The sequence below is a fragment of the Rosa chinensis genome, chromosome 5 (genome assembly GCF_002994745.2).
Source record: "Rosa chinensis cultivar Old Blush chromosome 5, RchiOBHm-V2, whole genome shotgun sequence".
NCBI lineage: Eukaryota > Viridiplantae > Streptophyta > Magnoliopsida > Rosales > Rosaceae > Rosa > Rosa chinensis.
The window spans coordinates 82,581,355-82,603,543 of NC_037092.1; the positions used below are offsets into that span (position 1 = coordinate 82,581,355).

A 22,189-nucleotide genomic window follows, 5' to 3' on the forward strand; every position below is an offset into this window, starting at 1 on the left:
ACAAGTTAAAACCCACTGATTTTTTATCAGTGTGAATGTCAGTGTGTTTAAAATCTGTGTGTGTTGCTCTTTTTGCTAGTAGTGACATCATGCTCAATTGCTCATTGTCCCTATTTCAATAAATTTTTAGGTTTATTCATTCAAAAAGAATGTGTATTTAAATTACCTTGATAATAGAAATAAACTTCTTAATATTGTAAAGTTCATTTTCAATTGTAAAACAATGAATGATAATAATGAGTTTGCCAAATTATAGTGCAAAAACTCTTGCACATTCAAAATTAATGTGCCAAAATTAAGGGATAATTATATATTAAGCAAACTCTACAGTTACACATAACTATTATGTGGTCCTTGACCACCCCATAGAATCAGGCACCTATGTGGAGAAAAATGTAGGGGCGGAAAAAAAAAATCTTCAAGTAATCAATTTACATCAAATACATTTTACATGAGCTAATTACATTAACTCGACCATTTTAGAAAATTAATGAATATGGAATGATTGTATAACTACACCTATTAGAACAGATAAGCAAAATAACATATATACCTTAATGAGAGGATGTTTAATCATGTCGAGAAAGAGAAATATTTATATAATAGGAATATAACAGAATCTGATGATACACAACCATATTTATTAAAAAATAGCAAATATATAGATCACATCGGAAAGGAAGAAATATAGGATAATTAAGGCAATTAATCTTTTTAAATAAGAGAAAAATCAAGGATTAAATTGATTGTATTAAATTCTAAATATTTAAATTCAAAAAATAGTCAACAACTATATTTGAGAAATATTTTATTTATTCAATCAGAAGGGCAAAAAAGTCAAACTAAAAAACATGAAAAATCTTAATTATAGATTTAAAACCTATAAGGAAGATTCAATTATGTGAATTGGGTGTAGATTAAAAGAAAATATAGGGATGAGATTTTCTTAATAGGAGCTTTGTTTTTTGGGTTTTTATCTAATTTTCTCTTTAAACAATGAACTATATCACAGTGTGGTACTGTGGTAGTTGATGTATCAATTAAAAGATCTCCATAACAAGCAAAATAGGCCAAGTGGTTGGTTACGGCCGGATAAGGTGATGCATGGATGATATCATAGAGAGCTAAGTCGATCAAACCTTGTGGGCAGTCGACAACCAGATCAAGTTGACTTTCTGAGGGACGATAATAGAAACCCCTAATTTGGAACAAACTTTCAAATATTGAATATTATCAAACCAATAAAAGCAGAAATGGACCATACACAGCTCGTCGAGTACTACTTGAGTTTGATTCAGACACCAATCGCACCATCATAAAAATTTAACATAAACATCTGTAATTGAATCATTATATATTATTCTCAGATAAAGATATAGCCGCCATGAAAGAAAAACAACGAAGATAAAAAGATAGTAGGATACCTTATTGAACCATGCCGAATGCCGTTGACTTTATATTATATGACTATATATACTCAAACACGCATATGATACATGTCCCTGAGATATAAACAGAGAAGCTCACGAAGAGAGAGAGTTGAGACCTGAATTGGCTAGATATGGGGAACGGAGGGAACAGTTCACCATTATTTGAGACGAAGAGGGCCAAGAGGATAGTTCTGTATAGGCTTTTTGCTGCGTCTATTTTCGTGGGTATATGTTTCATTTGGGTTTACAGGGTGAGTCATATCCCAAAAGCTGGAGAAGATGGGAGGTTTGGTTGGATGGGTCTGCTGGGTGCTGAGTTATGGTTCGGGTTTTACTGGCTCCTCACTCAAGCCTGCCGGTGGAACCGCGTGTATCGGCACACCTTCAGGGACAGGCTCTCGGAGAGGTACTTATACCTGAACACCTAGATCTTATGTTGTCGGACTATGAGTTAGAATCATTAGCGAAATGATGTAAGTAAGTTCTTTCATGATTCATAGTGCATTCAGGTATATGCTTGAAATAGTGACACTATATGTTATTAGATTGCGAATCAGAATCATAAGTGTGATAGAATGATCCGTGTTAAAATGTGCGGTCATGATTCTTATTGTTAGTGTACTATGAATGCTATAAATAGTTCTTATTTTCTGGAACAGATATGAGGATGAGTTGCCGGGGATGGACATATTCGTGTGCACGGCAGACCCAACTATAGAGCCGCCGATGATGGCGATAAACACTGTTTTATCAGTAATGGCTTATGATTACCCACCGGAGAAGCTCAGCGTGTATCTATCCGATGATGGCGGATCCGAACTTACATGTTATGCTCTATTGGAAGCTGCTGAGTTTGCTAAGCATTGGATACCATATTGCAAGAAGTACAATGTGGAGCCAAGGTCACCTGCTGCTTATTTTGCCCCACTAGCTTCTGATAATGCAGGGGATTTCACTCTCATTAAGGTACTAGTTGTTAAGTCTTTATCTCTTATAATAGGGTCTAAATCAAATCTCAGCTAGCATGGCGTGCGAGTAAAATGATAAGAATCGTAAGATAAACAAAATGTACAAGTGTCAACAATTATTTGTTTTTGAAAATGAGATGGGATTGGACAAGAAAAAGAAATGATAAAGGGGATTGATTATTTTCTCTGTCTCAACCCAGAATAGTACTAGTGACAGTATGGAAACTGAATTAGGTCAATTTTTGGCAATAACATTTTTCTCTACAAAAATCATCTAAGATTTGTTCAATTTTTTTTCATCTAAGTTCAAATTCCCCTCTTCCTAAGATGAAAAAAAAAAAAAAAAGTTATTATTTGTGGCCTCTAACTCTCTAACATTATCGAGGTTTTTTTTTTTTTTGTTAAATTTTTTAGGGTTAATTACAGTTTACCCCCCTGAGGTTTGGGGGTATCATCATTTCACTCACTCTACTTTTAATTTTGACTTTTTACCCCCTAAACTTTCCAATTTCAATCAACTGTGTCCAATTTCTCCTATTTCGTCCAAATTGGACGTTAAGTCTAACCCTTGAGGGCTAAAATGGTCATTTCAACATAAAAAATAATAATAAAACAAAAATAATATTTTTTTTTTTCTGTTTCTTCATTTTTTTTTTTTACAGAGTATTTTTTTTTCCTTTTTTTTTTTGGTCTTCAACCTATACGCCACAAGTTATATATAATAGGTTTATAAAAACAAAAAAAATACTCTAGGTGGTTGAAAGCTGCTCGCTGGTCTACGATATTTGTGATATATCTCCGATAAAGTGAAGAATTTTAGGATATATCCCCAATAAAGTGAAGAATTATTTGTAAAAAATAATTTTACACTTTATCTGTAAATAAATATCTGTATATCCCCAATAAAGTGAAGAAATATCTGTGTAAAATCATTTTTGGTCTACATATTTGTGATATATCTCCAATAAATTGAAGAATTTTAGGATATATCCCCAATAAAGTGAAGAAATATTTGTACATCCCTAATAAAGTGAAGAAATATCTGTGTAAAATCATTTTTTAATTTTTTACAGATATTTCTTCACTTTATTAGGGATATATCCTAAATTCTTCACTTTATCAGAGATATATCACAAATATCGTAGACCAGCGAGCGGCTTTCAACCACCTAGAGTATTTTTTTATTTTTTTTATAAACCTATTATAACTTGTGGTGTATAGGTGGAAGACCAAAAGAGAAAAAAATACTCTTTAAAAAAAAGAGAGGAAGAAACAGAAAATAAAAAAAAAATTATTTTATTTTTATTTTTTATGTTGAAATGACAATTTTAGCCCTCAAGGGTCAGACTTAACGTCCAATTTGGACGGAATAGGAGAAATTGGACACAGCTAATTGAAATTGGAAAGTTTAAGGGGTAAAAAGTCAAAATTAAAAGTAGAGGGGGTGATGATTACACCCCCAAACCTCAGAGGGGTAAACTATAATTAACTCAATTTTTTATTTATTTTTTAATCTTTTGCAAAGACCTCTTTGAGATTTCATTTCTGTTCAATATTGGGAAGACATCATTTTATGAGTAAATACCTCTTTGAATATTCTGATTGTTTTCCCACTGTTACTAACCAAAGTAATGAAAAATCTGAATTTCGTATCCCTATGAAAAAAGGCAAAAGAATTAATTCTCCACTCCAGCGTGTATCTATCCGATGATGGCGGACCATATAGTTATCTAATGTTTGTCATTCAGTGACTAGTACTTGATCATTTCGTTTGATCAAGTATAGGAAATAGTCAATTGATACACCAACTGGTAACATTTATAGAACGCACGTGTGTTTATAATCAGTGACATGTTTGCTCATCCATGGTTGTCTTCCTATAGAAACTATACAAAGACATGGAGAATAAAATCGAAATTGCAGTGAAGTTAGGCAGCATTTCTGAAGAAGTACGATCAAAACACAGAGGCTTTTCTCAGTGGGATTCGTATTCATCTCCACGTGACCATGACACCATTCTACAAGTATGGCATCTAGATCTCAATTTACTTATCATCATAAGTCAAATAATTTAAAGAATTAACTTTATGATACTAGATGTTTAGTCAAATCAGTCAAATGTTATTTTGTAGATAGTAATTGATGGGAGAGATCCAAATGCAAGAGATGTTGAAGGGTGTGGATTGCCAACCTTAGTGTATTTGGCTCGCGAGAAGAGACCCCAATATCACCATAACTTCAAAGCCGGAGCTATGAATGCACTGGTATACTGCACATCTCTGGTTCGAACTATTACATAGAGTAGTCTTCGATATTACAAAAGTTTTCAAGATTCATGGTTTGTTATGTGATCCTTAACTTATGCAGATTAGGGTATCTTCAAACATTAGCAATGGGAAGGTTATTCTTAATGTAGACTGTGATATGTATTCAAACAACTCTAAGGCCATAAGGGATGCACTCTGCTTCTTCCTGGATGAAGAAAAAGGCCAGGAGATTGCATTCGTACAGTTCCCACAGAATTTCGAAAATGTTACCAAGAATGAAGTATATAGTAGTACACTACGAATAATCAGTGAGGTAAGCTTTTTTTTTTTTTTTTTTTGGGTTATAGGTAAGGTAAGCATTTTATTGCTATCCTATATATATTTATGATGGTAGAGTTAATTGAACTTGATTAATTTAACTATGCTGACAAGTTTGGAACTCTCTGTGTTGGGTATCAACGAAGGTGGAATTTCATGGTTTGGATGGTTATGGTGGCCCTTTTTATATTGGAACTGGATGCTTCCACAGAAGAGATACTCTTTGTGGGAGGAAGTTTAGCAAAGGATATAAGAGTGAACTGAAGTGGGAGAATAGAAAAGGAGAAGAAACAAGCATTCCTAAATTGGAAGAAAGTTCAAAAAGTCTAGCAAGTTGTACATTTGAAGAGAACACTCAATGGGGAAAAGAGGTATGTCTTCTCTCTCTCTTATAGTAAATCGGACACACATAGGCTGACGCGCAAATGCACATTAACTTGACATTTGAGCTTGATCAATATTCATATTTACAGATGGGTTTGAAATATGGTTGTCCGGTTGAGGATATTATAACAGGGTTATCCATCCAATGCCGTGGATGGAAATCAGTGTACTGCAATCCACCTAGGAAAGCTTTCTTAGGATTAGCTCCAACTACACTGCCTCAGACACTTTTGCAGCACAAGAGATGGTCAGAAGGTGATTTCCAGATTTTGGTTTCTAAGTATAGCCCTGCATTGTATGGGCATGGAAAGATTAGTTTAGGCCTTCAACTTGGATATTGCTGCTACTGCCTGTGGGCTCCAAATTGCTTGGCGACACTATTTTACTCAATTCTCCCTTCAATTTACCTTCTTAGAGGAATTTCTGTATTCCCACAGGTAATCGACTGATGGGTTCCTCTGTCACTCTTTTTAACTTGTCATTACGACACAAGATAAAGATTACTATTCGTAATGGGTTTTGTTTTGTGGATTTAGATCTCAAGTCCGTGGTTCATACCATTTGCGTATGTGATAATTGCCAAGTACACTTGGAGCTTTGGGGAGTTTTTGTGGTCTGGTGGCACAATCTTGGGATGGTGGAACGACCAACGAATATGGCTATACAAAAGAACAAGCTCCTACCTATTTGCCTTCATCGATACCATTTTGTACTGTCTAGGGTATTCGGATTCAGCGTTTGTAATAACAGCCAAGGTGGCCGATGAAGATGTGTCACAACGATACGAGAAAGAGATCATGGACTTCGGAGCCTCATCTCCAATGTTCGTCATATTAGCAACAGTTGCATTACTCAATTTGTACTGCTTTGCTGGGTTTCTCAAGGAAGCGATCACTAGAAAAGGCATTGTTGGAGTTTATGAGACAATGGCTTTGCAAATTCTTCTATGTGGTGTTTTAATTGTCATCAACCTGCCTTTGTACCAAGCTCTTTACTTGAGGAAAGACAGTGGAAAAATGCCAAGTTCTGTGGTATTTAAATCGATGGCATTTGTTGCATTTTCTTGTGTATGTACTAAATTCTTGTATTAATTAGAAAGGAAAAAAATTCCTTTGTGAACCATAATAAAATTTCCTACATAAACTATCAATTATGGATCTATCTTTTTTCAGTCTCCCTCTTGTATCACAAGCAATTCATCAAAGGTCGGGATCTTGCGGTTTGTGTTAAGTATGTCAGACTATATAAAATTCATTTTCTGGTTCATTTGGAGCTACTCTAAACATTTTTGTTAAAATTGAATGAGCACATGCAGAGTTGCTGACTTAGCTTATTTTCTTATTCTTTGCTTCAAAACACATATGAAACATTAAAAAGGAAGTATATGACTCAGACAAATACAGAACTAGCTAAGAAAGCATGAGGAAATAGAAATGTCTCAAAAGTCTAATTCTACCATGCATATTGTTCCTTCTAAGGCCATCTCCAGTAAGGAGGGGCTATATTGGGTCCAGGGCTATAATTTAGCCCCCAGAAATATTATTGTTTATTTATGAACAAGTGAATCATCTCCAGTAAGGGAGGGCTAAATTTTAGCCCTTTCAAGTATTTTATGATTTTACATTATGTTTTCTAATTTGTATGATTTTATTTTATTTTAATAATATTATAATTTAGACTAAAATTAATTGTTGAGGAAAAAATTAATTTTTGAGATGTATATTTGGATGAGGTATTTATGTTGTATTATTGATAACATTTTTGAATAGATGTTTTAAGTGCCACGTGCCATTTCGGAAGCAAATATGTAAATATTACATAAACTTCATTAACATGATACAAAATAAATAAATTAAAAAATACATGCACTTAAAAGAAACTAATTTATATAACTAAAATTCATCTTTATAAAATATAAAATATAGATATATATATATATATATAATATTAAGTCATGCTTAATTACATACCGTTGGATTGCAAATGTTATTAATTATTGGCCATTGGATCAAACCATGCATTGCACCACACCCCTTAATTGGGCTGATTTCCGTGGGTCCCACCAAGGGCTAAAAGGCCACCCATAGGGCTAAATGTAGCTCTCTCCACCCCCCTCTCCACCTCTAGCCCTTTGGACCTTCCCTTGTTGGAGTTCATTTTTTAGCAAAAAGGGCCAAAGGTTACCTATAGCCCTCCTTATTGGAGATGGCCTAAGTTGTTTTTAAATAGCACGAAGTTAGGTCAGCTTACAGGACCCTCTCTCTCTAACCTATAGAGAGAGAAAGTAGATCTGAGAAGAAACCCCTGCTTCCCCCCTTCTCTTTTGGCCAAATCTTGATCCATCCGGATCAAGATTAAGGGCTTAAGAGTTGGGGGAGGTCCCTCTTTCTTCCCTTTCAGCATTCTAAAGACTATTGTTCTTTTCTCACCCTTGGTGTTTTGTACCCTTTGTTGTTATCTCTGGCTTTGTCCAGATCATCCCTCCTTCTTTATCAATCTATCCCAAATTTTTCCAGATCTGACTTTATCTCCATGAACTCTTCCACCCAACACCTCATATCACCACTCCTCCCTTTACTTGTGTTTTCTTCCATGAAAGTTTTCATGGCTGCTGTTCCAAAAGTGAAAATCACTTATCTAGGCGAGTATGGGTGCTCACGCATGGGTTTCACGACCACCATTCTCCATTGTTACAGTCCATTGCTTTTCGATTCTGTCCTACTTTAGTGGCGTCAGCTCTTTCACAGATGGTGCATCACTGGTGGAGATGAGGAAGGTGCTTCCAGGTGTGGTATCAGACTTTCCATTCCATGTCTCAGATATGCTCTTTGGGGTTTTTTGACTACGGAGTTACTCGGCGGCTTTGGCCAGCTTCGTGCTGCTTGTATCGACTTCGTGTAGCTTGTGTCGGCTATGAGCGACTTCGTGCGGCTTCTGTCGACTACGTGCGTTTTTGTTTTTTAAATGTTATTTTTAGGTTTAATCTCCTCTTATTGGCTCTATGTAGCTAAGTTGGAGATTAAATTTCCTATGTTGTTTCTGTATGAGCTTGTCCATCAGAATCGGTTTCCTGTTTTATCTTGCCTTCTGGGCTGGCCTTGGGGTGGCTAATTAATCCCCTTTGTTAAAAAAAGAAGAAGTTGTTTTTAAATAAGATTTGCTCAATAAGTCAATATTTTTCCCTGTTTGTTTTCCAAAAGTACTTTTTTTTTCTTTTTTCCATTTTCAATTTTTTTTTAATAATTGTTTTGTCCTCTCTTCTTTATCTCTGAGATATTGTATGTGGTCTTCTTGTTGACCCAGACTCCCAAAGAGAGAGGGCATTGTGTAATTTAAAAATTATGTATAGGATATAATGGTAATTTTCCTCACTTTTTAATATTAATGAGTCGGGAGGGCGCTAGTTTTTCTTGTTGGATTGATGAAATTATTTTTTAACAAATTACATATAAGTTATTGACAAAAGATGACTTAACAAATACATCATTTAAAAATTGAATTAAACATATAAGGACTAAATCTTACAAATAAGGACAATGAGTTCTCCACTTGCCACATGTTATGAATTAATTTACTTTTTTACCCTTAACTAATTCTTTTGACTTCTAATCCCTTTATAAGGATTAAATCTTACAAATAAAGACAATCTGCTCTCCACTTGTCACATTTCATGAGTTAATTTACTTTTTTACCCTTAATTACTTCTTTTGACTTCTAATCTCTTTATGTTATTTTTTTTTTTTAGAATAATCATCTTTACATTACTTTTTTTTATTTTCTTGAGAATAATCCGTTTATGTTACTCTTTTTTCTTGAGAATAATTCATTTTATGTTACTTCACAAAACCTCACTCTCCTACTGCTCTCATCTCATTGCCTAATCATGCACTCATACTCTTCCAGTTCTGCTACTGCACTTGTCATCGCCTAATCTTGCTAGTGCACTCGTCATCGCCTTATCCTGCTATTGCACTTATCCAATCCTGCTACTACACTCGTTGCACTCATACTCATCCAGTTCTGCTACTGCAATCGTCATTGTCTAACTGCACTCGTCTAATTTTGCTACTGCAGTTGTTGCACTCATACTCAGTTTAGTTTTGCTACTACATTTATACTCGTGTTCTACTACTGCACTCCTCATCGCCTAATCTTGCTACTACACTCTTTCAATCCTGTTACTGCACTCCTACTCGTCCAGTTCTGCTATTGCACTCAATGGAAATCATATAATTCAATCTCTAGTTATATGATTGGCCCCAAAAATACACAGTATTTCACCAAAGCCTAAACTTAAAACAAGGCTTAAGAAGCAGCTGATGCGTTGGTATATGACATAAAACATTCCTAAAAGCATTCAAAATATCAATGGTTACTTTCCATGAAAAAGAGCGAGACTAGCATCAGAAAAATGATGAAAAGAACTCAGAAATCAATCTCAGTTGTGAGTCGAAACTCGCTGCAGAAATCGATTCAGAACCACCTAATTTCGACAAAACTTACAAACCGAACAATTTCAAAACATCATTACCAAAAAAACCAGCTCAGATGACACATAATCCTAGCCCAGATAAAGCCTAATTGAGCAATTTGGCTGAATTGACTCAAGATTTTCCAATATCATCTGTGTACGAAACCATAAAGCTACCTGCAATTTCATTTGCTTATATATTTTACTTCAACTTCATTATATTATATTTTTCTTTAATTTCTAGGCAACCAAACCACTCCTAACCTAAATCAAACCATAATGAGCTGCAGCACATGCACACAAATTTCCACGCACACACAACTTTTCTTTTTGTATGTTCATGCAAATGTGCATAAAAAATTAAAGCAGAGAGACTTACATGTAAATTTCTTTAGCAATTGAGTGGGAGTCTGTGATGGAATGAATGATCGAGAGGTATGGAGTGGTTTTGGTTGGGATCAAAAGGCGGTGGAGTGGATTTCGATGACGAAAAAGCGCGTGGAGTGAGTGAAACAAAGACAAAATTACATGAGCTGGTGTTGTTATCACTATCCGATGAGGATGAGGAAGGTGGTGTCGAAGATCCAAGCGGCCTTGCCGGTGCTCCTGAGCAGCTTCTTGGCGACGTAGCTAGTGTCGGAGGTGACTTGCTTGCTGTGAGCGACGATTTAGGATTGGGAGATCCCGGCAATGACGCCATCGCCACCGTCGTCCTTCTTAGGTTTCTGTTTTTGCGTTTGGGTATTGGATATTGGGGTCAGTGGCAATGCCCGTAAATTGTGATGAAACTCAAGCATTTTGGTCATTTTTCATTAAAATTTGGAGTCAAGCTTGCATGATTTGGCCTTTGGGCTTGGACTCATGTCCTTATTTGTATAAATATTTTTGAATGTGGGTTTTCTGTGTTTACATTTTTGATCATGTGCTATTATGTAATTTTCTATTTTTCTTTTGTTATATTATCATTCTGGCCGGTGAGGCACCTTGATTTCTTGTACCATTATTATCCCGGTCACCATTGTTATTGTTCAAATTAACCCAGTTGTGTCCACCACCATTGTTATTGTTCCAAGTATACCTGCCTCCACCATTGTTGCTCCAATTCTTGTTGTACCCATTTCTATTACCATTGTTGTTGTTGTAGTTGTAGTTAGATCTAGAATTCCCATTGCCATTTCTGTAGCCATTGCCATAGACATTGGTCTGGCCATTCCCATTCCCGTTGCCACTGTAACTATTTATGTTGGCATTATACTTCTGCCCATTTCCATTTCCATGGTAACCATTTGCATTACCATTGTTGATCTGATTAGAAGACTGACCATGGCCACCATTGTCTGCAAAACCAACATTGCCATTGTAACTCTGAGAGTTTTGATTACTAGAACTAGCTCCTGCATTGTTGATGAGAAAATTGCTCCCAGAATTTGCAGCAAGTGAAGTATTAGCAAGCATAGCAGTAAGAGAGGTCAAAGATAACGACGACCTATTTTCAATATCTCTCTCGGCACCAAGAAGTTGATTGCGCAAGTCTTAAGGAGTAATACGAGTTTCCCTTGCTTTCAACACCGTCATCATCATATCATACTCTGCAGGAAGACCATTAAGAGCAACAACAACCATATCTTCCTCTAGAACTCTAACTCCTAAACTGAGTAATTCATCTCTAGCCTTGCTAATTCGCAAGAGAAAACGCTCAATGGTGTCAGAACCCTTTTGTAGAGTTTGCAAAGAGGTCTTTAATTGCATCACACTAGACATAGAAACAGTAGAATAACGCATGTGAAGCTTATCCCAAGCCTCATGTGATGACTTACAACCCACAACATACTCCATAGCTTCTGGAGATAGTGTAGCAATGATCAGACTAATTAAGGCTCTATCAGTCTTTCTCCAGTCTCTAAAAGCTGGAGTTAGAGTAGTAGTTACCCCATCTTCCTCAGTAAAGACAAATTGAGGAGGACAAACATTAGTCCCGTCAAGAAATCCAAACAAGTCATTGCCCTCAAGCAATGATTGAAGCTGAAAACTCCATGTAATGTAATTACCATCTTCAAGATGAACAGTTATCATATTTAATAAGGAGTGAATAGGAGATTGAACCACAGCCATGATGAATTGACTAGAAAAGAATGAATCTTGCACAGATAAAAAAAACAATAGAGCACTGGTATTAACAATAACAAAGATTCACCAAGAAACTGAGAGCTGGGTTACCCTTTTGGGGGACTTAATTACCAGTCAAGCAGATAAAGCTGGGCTACCCTTTTGGGGGATTTACCACTCAAGCGATATATCAAACGCAGTAAAAGCGTACAATAACAGGTCAAGATTCATAAGAACCAAGCAGCTACAAGCATTGGTAGAACGAAATTACCACAGCCATGACGAAAGGCGCAGATCAAGATGAAGCGGAAGCACGAAAGTGAGAAGAAGAAAAAGCCCCAAATCGAACGAACCCTAATTTGAGCGAGCCACCAAATCGAATTGAGCCACAGAACCTCAGAATCGAAACAATTGCGTGAGCGTACTGGCTCTAACTGAACCTCCAGATTTGTGACACGTGGCATTGCAATCTGATGAGAAAACTTGGTAAACGAACCTTGCTGACTTATAGTATTGACTCTCAACAAAATTGAGATACTACTTTTACATTCTTGGTATAAAGCGTCGTCTCTCATGCTTTAATATAGAAATTTAAAACACATGCAAGCAAATCCAGCAAATGCCATCGACTTAAATGCTACAGAGCTCGGCAGCTTCCCCTTGTCCTTCCTTACGTATAGGGCTTCGTACAACGGTAGGTTAATTAAAATCAAAACCACACATAGAAGAATCTGTAAGAACATTGTCTCATAAACCTCTGCAATAACCTTTGTTCCGGTGATTGCTGCCTTCACAAACCAGGCAAAGCAGTACAGATTGAGCAATGCAAGTGTTGCCAGCACGGTAAACATCAGAGACGAACCCCCAAATTCCATGATCTCTTTCTCATATCGTTCGGACACGTCTTCATCGGCCACCTTGGCTGTTATTACAAATGCTGAATCTGTGTATCCGAGGTAGTGTACAATGGTGTCGATGAGGGCAAATAAGTATGAGGTTGTTCTCTGGTAAAGCCAGATACGTTGGTCATTCCACCAACCTAAGCTCGTGCCTCCACACCATAGATACTCCACAAAGCTTCCAATGTTCTTAGCAATTAGAACATATGCAAATGGTATAATCCATCGACTTGAAATCTAAGTCCACGTACAAAACAAAACAAGTACATATTATTGAAAACACAGAAACATAATGTATACAATCGATGTACGTTAAAGTTTGAGCGTCCAACCTACGTTGATATTCTAAGTGTCGGACAATCTACGCCCTACTGATCATACATTTAGATGAATACTCTAATTTTAATATGCCTTTTTATGAATAGTAATTAGAAACATGTAAATTTGTGACAGATTAATGAGATGAACTATACCTGAGGAAATAAGGACGTGCCTCTAAGGAGGTAAAGTGAAGGAAGAGTTGAGTAAATTAGTGTTGCCCAGCAATTAGCAGCCCACAAGTTGTAGCGAAGGTATCCAAGTTGATGGCCTAAACTAATCTTTCCATGGCCATACCATACAACACTGTACTTAGACAGCGTAATTTGAAGGTTGCCTTCCGACCATCTCTTATGCTGCACAAGTACCTGAAGCAGTGTGGTTGCATTTAATCCTAAGAAAGCTTTCCTTGTTGGATTGCAATACACTGATTTCCATCCTCGGCATTGGATTAATAGTCCTGTTAACACATCTTCAACCGGACACCCATATTTCACCCCCATCTGCAAATTATAAAGATATTGTCTGAACTTATATGCGAGTATCGTTACACTAACTAAATTTATTTATAAATGTTAAGTGAATATATATAAACATAATATGTAAGTGTGGTTGATAGAGGGATACCTCTTTTCCCCATTGTGTGTTCTCTTCAAATGTACAACTCGCAAGACTTTTTGAACTTTCTTCTAATTCATGAATGCCAATTTCTTCACCTTTTTTGTCCTCCCATTTCATCTCACTCTTATTTACCTTGCTGAATTTCTTCCCCCAAAGAGTTTCTCTTCTGTGAAAACATCCACTCCCAATATATAATGTCCCCCAATAATTATCCAGACCATGGGCTTCCACCTTCAGTATATACCCAAAAACAATAACTGAAGTCCAAATAATATGATATGAAACATTTAATCGAAAATTTTGATTCTAATATTTCCATGAGCATATAATATCTCCATGAACATATAAAACTCACCTCGGCAATTACTCGTAATGAAGCGTATAATTCATTCTTAGTAAGGTTATCGAAATTCTGTGGGAACTGTACATATGCAATCTCATGGCCTTGTTCTTCATCCATTAAGAAGCAGAGTGCATCCCTTATGGCCTTCGAGTTGTTTGAATACATGTCACAGTCTACATTAAGAAGCAACTTCCCATTGCTTATATTTGACGATACCCTAATCTGCAAATTGCGAAGGATCGCATCCGTTATATAAACCCTACACGTACACAAACAAACAAACACGTACCCTGCACGCACACAAACAAACACGTACATGCACACATATCTCGTAAATTTACCAGAGCATTCATAGCACCAGCTTTGAAGTTATGGTGAATCTGGGGTCTCTTCTCCCGAGCCAAATACACCAAAGTTGGCAACACACACCCTTCAACATCTCTTGCATTTGGGTCTCTCCCATCAATTACTATCTGGGAGAAAAGTTCAACTAATTTAAACATCTAGCACTAAACAGCGAGTTTCTCTTATCAGTTAATATTAATAAATCAAAATATCAAAATGTCATACTTGAAGAATGGTTTCATGGTCACGTTTTGATGAATATGAGTCCCATCGAGAAAATCCTTTATGTTTTGATCTCACTTCTTCTGAAATGCGGCCTAGCTTCACTGCATTTCCAATTTTGGTCGCCATGTCCTCATATAATTTCTGCAACAATAATTTGATGACATGAGAGCTTAAGCAGTAACAATGCGACACAAAATAAAACCTTTATTATTTATTATTTTAGAGTGTGTTTGGATGAGGGAAAAAATGATGGAATTTAATTGAAAGTGAGGATTTCATAATTTCTAAAAGTCAATTCCCTCGTTTTGTATTATCAGATTAGAAATTTTAAATTTCTCTGTGGAAAAAAACGAAGGAATTCATTATTTAAATTCCCCACTTCAATTTCCACCAAAATAGGTGTCATTTACGAATTGCTTTGCAGTATTCAATTTTTATTTCCAAAACAAAAGCTTTTTCTATTTTATTTTTTTATTTGTTTTAAACTTTCTTAATTTATTACACATTTCAATTCTTGAATAGATACAACCAAACAATAGAAATTGCAATTAATGGAATTTTAGATTGATGGAGTTAAAGATTCCATAATTTATAAATTCCTACGGATTTTATCATTTATAAATTCAAGTGATAAAGAGGATTAACCTCTTTAAAATATTGGGTGGCTTAGGAAAAAAAAAAAGGTAAAGTAAAAGAAGTGACCTTATTTCGAAACAAGATAAATGGTCGAGATACTTCCCACGTAATATATATTGAAGTCAAAGATGTATTATTCTAGTTAAACCATTTGCAATTTTATTCCGTTAGTAAAAACTATGAGAACATTAAAAAGTCATGTAAATAATTCAGGACAAACAATTAAACCGATCTTTCAAGACACATGTGAATGATAACGAAGATAATTATTAAGCAATTTTAGCTACCGAACAATTAAATGACTAATGTCCTAATTACCTAGTGAACAAAAATTTCATTATTACAAATCGATAAGTCCCTACACCTATTTTACAGAGCTAGTCGAGCTGAATGCATGTGTGTGTACTCAAAATGCCTTGTCTGCTCTAGATATGGGGCGAGTTTCTTGCTTCGTCAAATGGTTGCTACCGCTTAGTGGTAGAGTGAAGCTAAGTGTCATCGGATTTATCCTTCGACGGCATAGTAGGAAAGCTGTGCTTATGGAAATTATGCTACATTGTACGCGAGTTACATATCGAGTTATATTTCCGTTATGTCAACGCTATGTCAAAACAAATAGAGTAGCTAGTAGAGCACTCTTTGCTAGTTGGTGCCTGATTGAATACATTTATTTGGAAGAGACTTTTGTTATCATTTCAGAACATTCTCTAAATGCTTATTATAATCAGAGATTTAGATTCAATGTTACCCTATTGTATTCGACAGTTTTATTAATCAAGACTTGAATGCAGCCGCATCATCCCTTTTTTCAAAAAAAAAAAATCTCACAAAAGAGGTTATTAAGACATGCCTAATAATTTTAAAGAATATATGATCAAAAATTGCTTAATTACCGATAATCATAAATTTGTAAATCAACCGTGAACGGACAAGACACTAAGACAGTATGTCCAAGACACTTTAATTGACTTTCAAATGCTTTGATAATCATAGCCATGAGCGTCTCTATTAACTGTCATCTTCTCGGAGCATTCTACTTGTCGTTTTTGTTGGAAAATCAATGCCCATTTTCTCGGAGCATTCTACTTGTCATCTTGTGGAAATATGTACGTCATGGGTGACCCAAGTATTGATTATTGGTTCGATCTTAACCATGCATAGTTAACCTCACATTTATGCATGACTCTACTTTAAAGTCCTCGCCGAGCAGTCAAAGTACGTTGGATTATGGAAGGCTTAATTAATGATAAGATAAATAATAATTACCTTAATTACAGCTAAATCTCCTTCTTGTTTCTGATTCTGACTTTGATCATCAGAAGCTGTCGAGACAAAATAAGCAGCGGGTGATCTTGGCTCCACATTGTACTTCTTGCAATAGGGTATCCAGCGCTTGGCAAACTCAGCAGCTTCTAAAAAAGCATAGTACGTAAATTCTGAGCCGCCATCGTCGGAGAGATACACGCTGAGCTTCTCCGGCGGATAGTCATAAGCCATGACCGATAGAACAGTGTTCATCACCATAATCGGTGGCTCTATGATCGGATCCGCGGTGCACACGAATATGTCCACCCCCGGCAACTCATTCTCATATCTGTTAAGTAATTTCACATGAATTAAAAATACATGCCAAGTGTTTAAAGATCATCATTGCGAAAGAACTAAAGTTAGAGATAGAGCTAATACGTACAAAAACAGTATAGTATGTTAAGTTGTTAAACAATCGATATGGATCATTCATTCATCGATATACATACCTTTCAGAGAGCCTGTCCTTGAAGGTATGCCGGTTGATGCGGCTCCACCGAAGGGCTTGAGTGACGAACCAGTAAAAAGCAAACCATAACTCAGCGGCGAACAACAGCATCCAACCAAATCTTCCATCTTCTCCAGCTTTTGGTATATGAGTCACTCTATAAACCCAAATCAAACATATGCCAACAGAAACAGACACCGCAGAAAACCTATAGAGGACTCTTCCCTTTGCCTTCGTTGTCTCAAACAGTGGTAAATGTCTTTCCTCTCCCATTTTTGAGCCAACTCTAATTGCTCGAGCTTTCTCTATTTGAAATGGTTTAATGATAGGGAAGGACCCGGGACTAGGTCCTCCACTTTGTAACTCATGCATGCATCGTCCCACCTTTGATGTAATGCAACCTTTCACGTCTCTGAATGGACTTGCAACTCGAACTTGTTAATAAACTAGTAGGAAATTAATACGTAATATCCGTATTATGGATCGATGTTTTCAGCCATATATATAAATATCTAGGTTTCTTGTTTTGGTCAATAGTAGTAATAGTTAGGTGGTTATTGACTTATTGCTGAAGAAAATATCATATATAAGAAGATCATGATACGAGACGGTCTTCTTCATCATTCACCTGTGTCCTTATCTACCTCTCTCTCCGATTCTATCTGCTGTTTCACATGATAAAGCTTCAGCTACTCAAGCTAATCATGCTAGACTTATCTCTGCCACAATACTTGAGGCTTCTTAGCATAATCATTATCATCTGCATATTGATTATCTCAACAATAGTTAATTGTCTAGTTATACATATTTATCTCTTTGTATTCTGTTATCACTTTGGTGATTGAGTTCTATCTCTATTGTAACTTTTGTACACGTATCAATATAAATACATCACATAACCCACAAGTATTTTGTGTGGTTTTGCGCTCGATCATATATTCTTCAGATCAATCTGTCATTCTAAACACTAGGGACCATCATTTCTTTCATCGATTACATTTTTCCAAATTTTGACAACCTTTCCTAGTCTTCGGACATCTTGTTTTGCATGCGTCAGGACTGTATTTTTCTAGGTACCATGGGTTTGGACTATTTGGTACCTGCTCCAGATGATCATCTGTTGATTTTTATTCAAGAAATTGTTTGTTGCTTCATAAAAGAGATTGCTCACAAGGTGTTGTCAATCTACACACACACACAGTCTTGATTTGAGGCGGACGTCCACAATAGTTAAAAACTAGGGATAATGACCATTTACACAATTTTAGGTTTAATTAACCACACTTACTCAAACACTCTAAGAGATTGTCCACTTACACAATATTTTATATATATATTGCCTTAATACCCAATTAATTTATTTTTTGTTCTTTTTTGATTATTTTTAGGACAATTTTGTCCTCTCTTCCTTTGTCACTTTGAGAGAGATTTTGCCGGACTCCGGTGATCTAGTCGGATGAACGGAATCTGGCTTCCAACTTTATTGCCCCCCAACAATCTTTTTATTGGCCCCCAATAATCTTATTATTGTCTTCCAATAATCGTTTTTTTGCCCCTCAATAATCTTATTATTATCCCCCAATAATCTTATTATTGTCCCCCAATAATCTTATTTTGCCTTCCAATAATCGTTTTTTCGCCCCCCAATAATATCATTATTGCCCCAGTAGAAACAGTAGTGCCCCTTAATAATATTATTATTGCCTCCCATTAATATTATTATTGCCCCTGAACAACAGCTTCTGCTCCTCCGGCTCCAGCCTCGGCTTCCCTGAAACAAGTTCCTTCAATTCTCATATCAATCATCAAAAATCTAACACAATCAAACACCTATGCACTTTCATAACAGTCACAACTATAGCAAACACTATAATCAATTTAATCTACATAACCATTCACAAAATCCTAACAATCTCACTATATTCCTATGCCTCACGGTCGCCAACACCTCCACCCCCACCAGAACCCCTCAGACCAACAAAAAAAAATGTTGAAACCCGCACAGTGCAGATGTTGAATTGATCGGCGACGGAAATTGAGAAGTGAGGTCAGAACGACGAAGCCTCCATGGATGGACGGCCTATCCAGTTTCCGACGCCTCGCTCTTGACCAACAGTCGTCCAGTCCTCGTCTGGCAAAGACGGTAGTGAACTCGGCGATGAGTACTATTATCCAGATCTCGTTGATGCATCAGGTCGGGAAGTGAACCATCTTCAGACACCGACCCCGTTCAACCCAAACTCCATTCCTGCAAGAGATCGGACTTGAACCAAAACCAAGTTTAACCAAACCCGGCGACTTCCAATCATTGGCCACCTCAAGTTCTTCCATATTGACGCGCCAGAATAGAACCTGACAAGGCCGCTGTCGACTCCTAATCGATCCGCTCCCAAATCGGATTCCGAGGCTCCGGCGATGACTTCTAGCAGCAGTGTTGTCTCTGCCGTCGATGAAAGAGAGGAAGCGTGTGAGAGAGAGAAAGAGAGAGAGGGTGAGAGAGAGAGTCTAATAGGGGGAGAGAGAGAGAGAGAGAGAGAGAGAGAGAGAGAGAGAGAGAGAGAGAGAAGTTTGTAGTTATTAATTAGGATTAATTTCAGTTTACCCCCTTGAGGTTTGGGGGTGTCATCATTTCACCCCCTATACTTTCAATTTTGAATTTTTACCCCCTAAACTTTCCAATTTCAATCAGCCGTATCCAATTTCTACTATTCCGTCCAAATATTCCGTCCAAATTGGACGTTAAGTTTGACTTTTGAGGGCTAAAATGGTCATTTCATCATAAAATAAAATAAATAAATAAAAAATAAATTTTTTTTCCTGTTTATTAGTTTTTTTTTTTTTTTTTTCTGTTTCTTCCCTTTTTTTTTATATAATTTTTTATTTTATTTTATCTTCAACATGTACACCACAAGTTATAATATGTTTATAAAAACAAAAAAATATTCTAGGTGGTTGAAAGCCTCTCGCTGGTCTACGATATTTGTGATATATCTCCGATAAAGTGAAGAATTTTAGGATATATCCCCAATAAAGTGAAGAAATATTTGTAAAAAATAATTTTACACTTTATCTGTAAATAAATATCTGTATATCCCTAATAAAGTGAAGAAATATCTGTGTAAAATCATTTTTGGTCTACGATATTTGTGATATATCTCCAATAAAGTAAAGAAATATCTATAAAAAATGATTTTACACTTTATCTGTAAATATCTTTATATCCCCAATAAAGTGAAGAAATAACTGTGTAAAATCATTTTTTACAGATATTTATTTATAGATAAAGTGTAAAATTATTTTTTACAGATATTTCTTCACTTTATTGGGGATATATCCTAAATTCTTCACTTTATCGGAGATATGTCATAAATATTGTAGACCAGCGAGCGGTTTTCAACTACCTAGAGTATTTTTTTTGTTTTTATAAACCTATTATAACTTGTGGTGTATAGGTTGAAGACAAATTAAAAAAAAAAAAAACTAAAAAACAGAATTTTTATATATTTTTTTATTTTTTTTATGATGAAATGACCATATTAGCTCTCAAAAGTCAAACTTAACGTCCAATTTGGACTGAATAGTAGAAATTGGACACGGCTGATTGAAATTGAAAAGTTTAAGGGGTAAAAATTCAAAATTGAAAGTACAGGGGGTGAAATGATGACACCCCCAAACCTCAGGGGGGTAAACTGAAATTAATCCTATTAATTAAATTGGGGATAAAAATGTCACTTGTATTTAAATTGGGTAGATGGGAGTAGAATTTTCTTAGTGGAGTAAATGGGAGTAACTCGACTCAAAATTGGGCATCGGGTCAATATCCCTAAAAACTATGGACCGAACAATGCGAGCCGTTGGATTTGTTATGAAACTTATAATGAGATCTAACGGTTCAATTTTATAAAGCCCACTGTTTTTGTTGGAGGATACAAGAAAATAAACAATCTGCAACCTGCACTTTCACGAAACTAATCTCAATAATGATTTAAATGAAATCCAAATGAGTCTTAGATGCAGTTCCGAGGCAACAAGTGGTTTCATTGCAAAAAAACTAAAAAAATATAATCTTCATATCTCTCTCAGTTTGAATCTCTGAGGCTTAGAGAACAAAACCACCGACTCACCCTTTAGCCTCTCAACTGAGTGATCATGCTAGGCATTTGAGGGGTATTTTATTTCTCTTTTGTTTCTTTTTAGCTGGGTTGGTATCTGCTCTGGAAGTTTCCCACAAATTTCCCGATTATGGAAGCATTTATAAAAGCTTCGAAAGCTGAATAATAGAGTGAAGATGGAAATTTGCTGTTGCTTTACAAGCCAATTTAAGATTCAAAGTAATCCATCGCAATCCATCAGAGAATCATGACCCTTTTAAGCATCAATCTCCCTCACTGAAAATCTGAGTTTTTTTTTTTCTTTCTTTTTAATCAAATTTGAGGATTCAAGTCACAGAATCAACTAATAGCATTTTGAGGTAAGAAATGAACGTTGGGTTTGGATCAATGATCTTTAGCAGTTTATGGCCTTACAAGTACTCATATATTTTGAGTTAATAATCTGAGTGAATGAAAAGGCTAGGAAAGAAGAACAAGAGGAAAGAAAGAGATGTTAAACAAAAAGAACACATATTATATATATGTAATTGCATGAACAATAAACACAGTACAACAAATAACCAATGTATACAATTATGCTATATGATTTAGTCTTGCAGGCACAAGAGCAATACCAGTAGCAGAAGAAAAGGCCATCAGGACAAAACAGAAATCTTCTATGATCCTCTCGAATACAGCAACTATCTATGGGGCTAGAATACTTGAAGCTTGTGTGTAGAGGTCATAGGGACCCTGTTTATATAGTGACCAGTTTAAACAAAGTCCTCCCCATAAGAGGCATCTGTATTTCATTAGAACTTAGTCACTATATGTTTATCTGATAATCTTTGCTTGGTTTCCAAGCTGTTTTAGACTTCCCATTACATTTGTGCGACTCATAACACAAACATAATTCAACAAGGAGTAGGAAACATATTTGATCTCAAATTACTTACTCTGCAATTATTAATAAGTTGTCGATACTTAATATGTATTTCACACATGTTCAAA

At 35.9% G+C, this 22,189-nt stretch overlaps 3 protein-coding genes across 3 annotated transcripts; 1 reads left to right on the plus strand and 2 right to left on the minus strand.

Annotated features, from left to right (window-relative positions):
- Positions 1-1,400: 1,400 nt before the first annotated feature.
- LOC112166034 (cellulose synthase-like protein E1) lies at positions 1,401-6,538 on the plus strand. Its single transcript, XM_024302785.2, has 8 exons — positions 1,401-1,836; positions 2,090-2,396; positions 4,282-4,422; positions 4,531-4,662; positions 4,766-4,978; positions 5,130-5,354; positions 5,457-5,804; positions 5,904-6,538. Exons 1-8 carry the CDS (start codon positions 1,562-1,564, stop codon positions 6,456-6,458), a joined length of 2,196 nt encoding a protein of 731 aa, XP_024158553.1. The 5' UTR covers positions 1,401-1,561; the 3' UTR covers positions 6,459-6,538.
- A 4,254-nt stretch (positions 6,539-10,792) lies between these two features.
- LOC112164274 (N66 matrix protein-like) lies at positions 10,793-11,293 on the minus strand. Its single transcript, XM_024300494.1, has one exon. The coding sequence runs from the start codon at positions 11,291-11,293 to the stop codon at positions 10,793-10,795; it is 501 nt and encodes a 166-aa protein (XP_024156262.1).
- A 739-nt stretch (positions 11,294-12,032) lies between these two features.
- On the minus strand, positions 12,033-17,466 carry LOC112167592 (cellulose synthase-like protein E1). Its single transcript, XM_024304631.2, has 8 exons — positions 17,089-17,466; positions 16,598-16,925; positions 14,696-14,836; positions 14,467-14,598; positions 14,138-14,347; positions 13,789-14,013; positions 13,317-13,664; positions 12,033-13,080 (listed from the first exon to the last, which is right to left on the minus strand). Exons 1-8 carry the CDS (start codon positions 17,457-17,459, stop codon positions 12,523-12,525), a joined length of 2,313 nt encoding a protein of 770 aa, XP_024160399.1. The 5' UTR covers positions 17,460-17,466; the 3' UTR covers positions 12,033-12,522.
- Between the last annotated feature and the right edge of the window lie 4,723 nt (positions 17,467-22,189).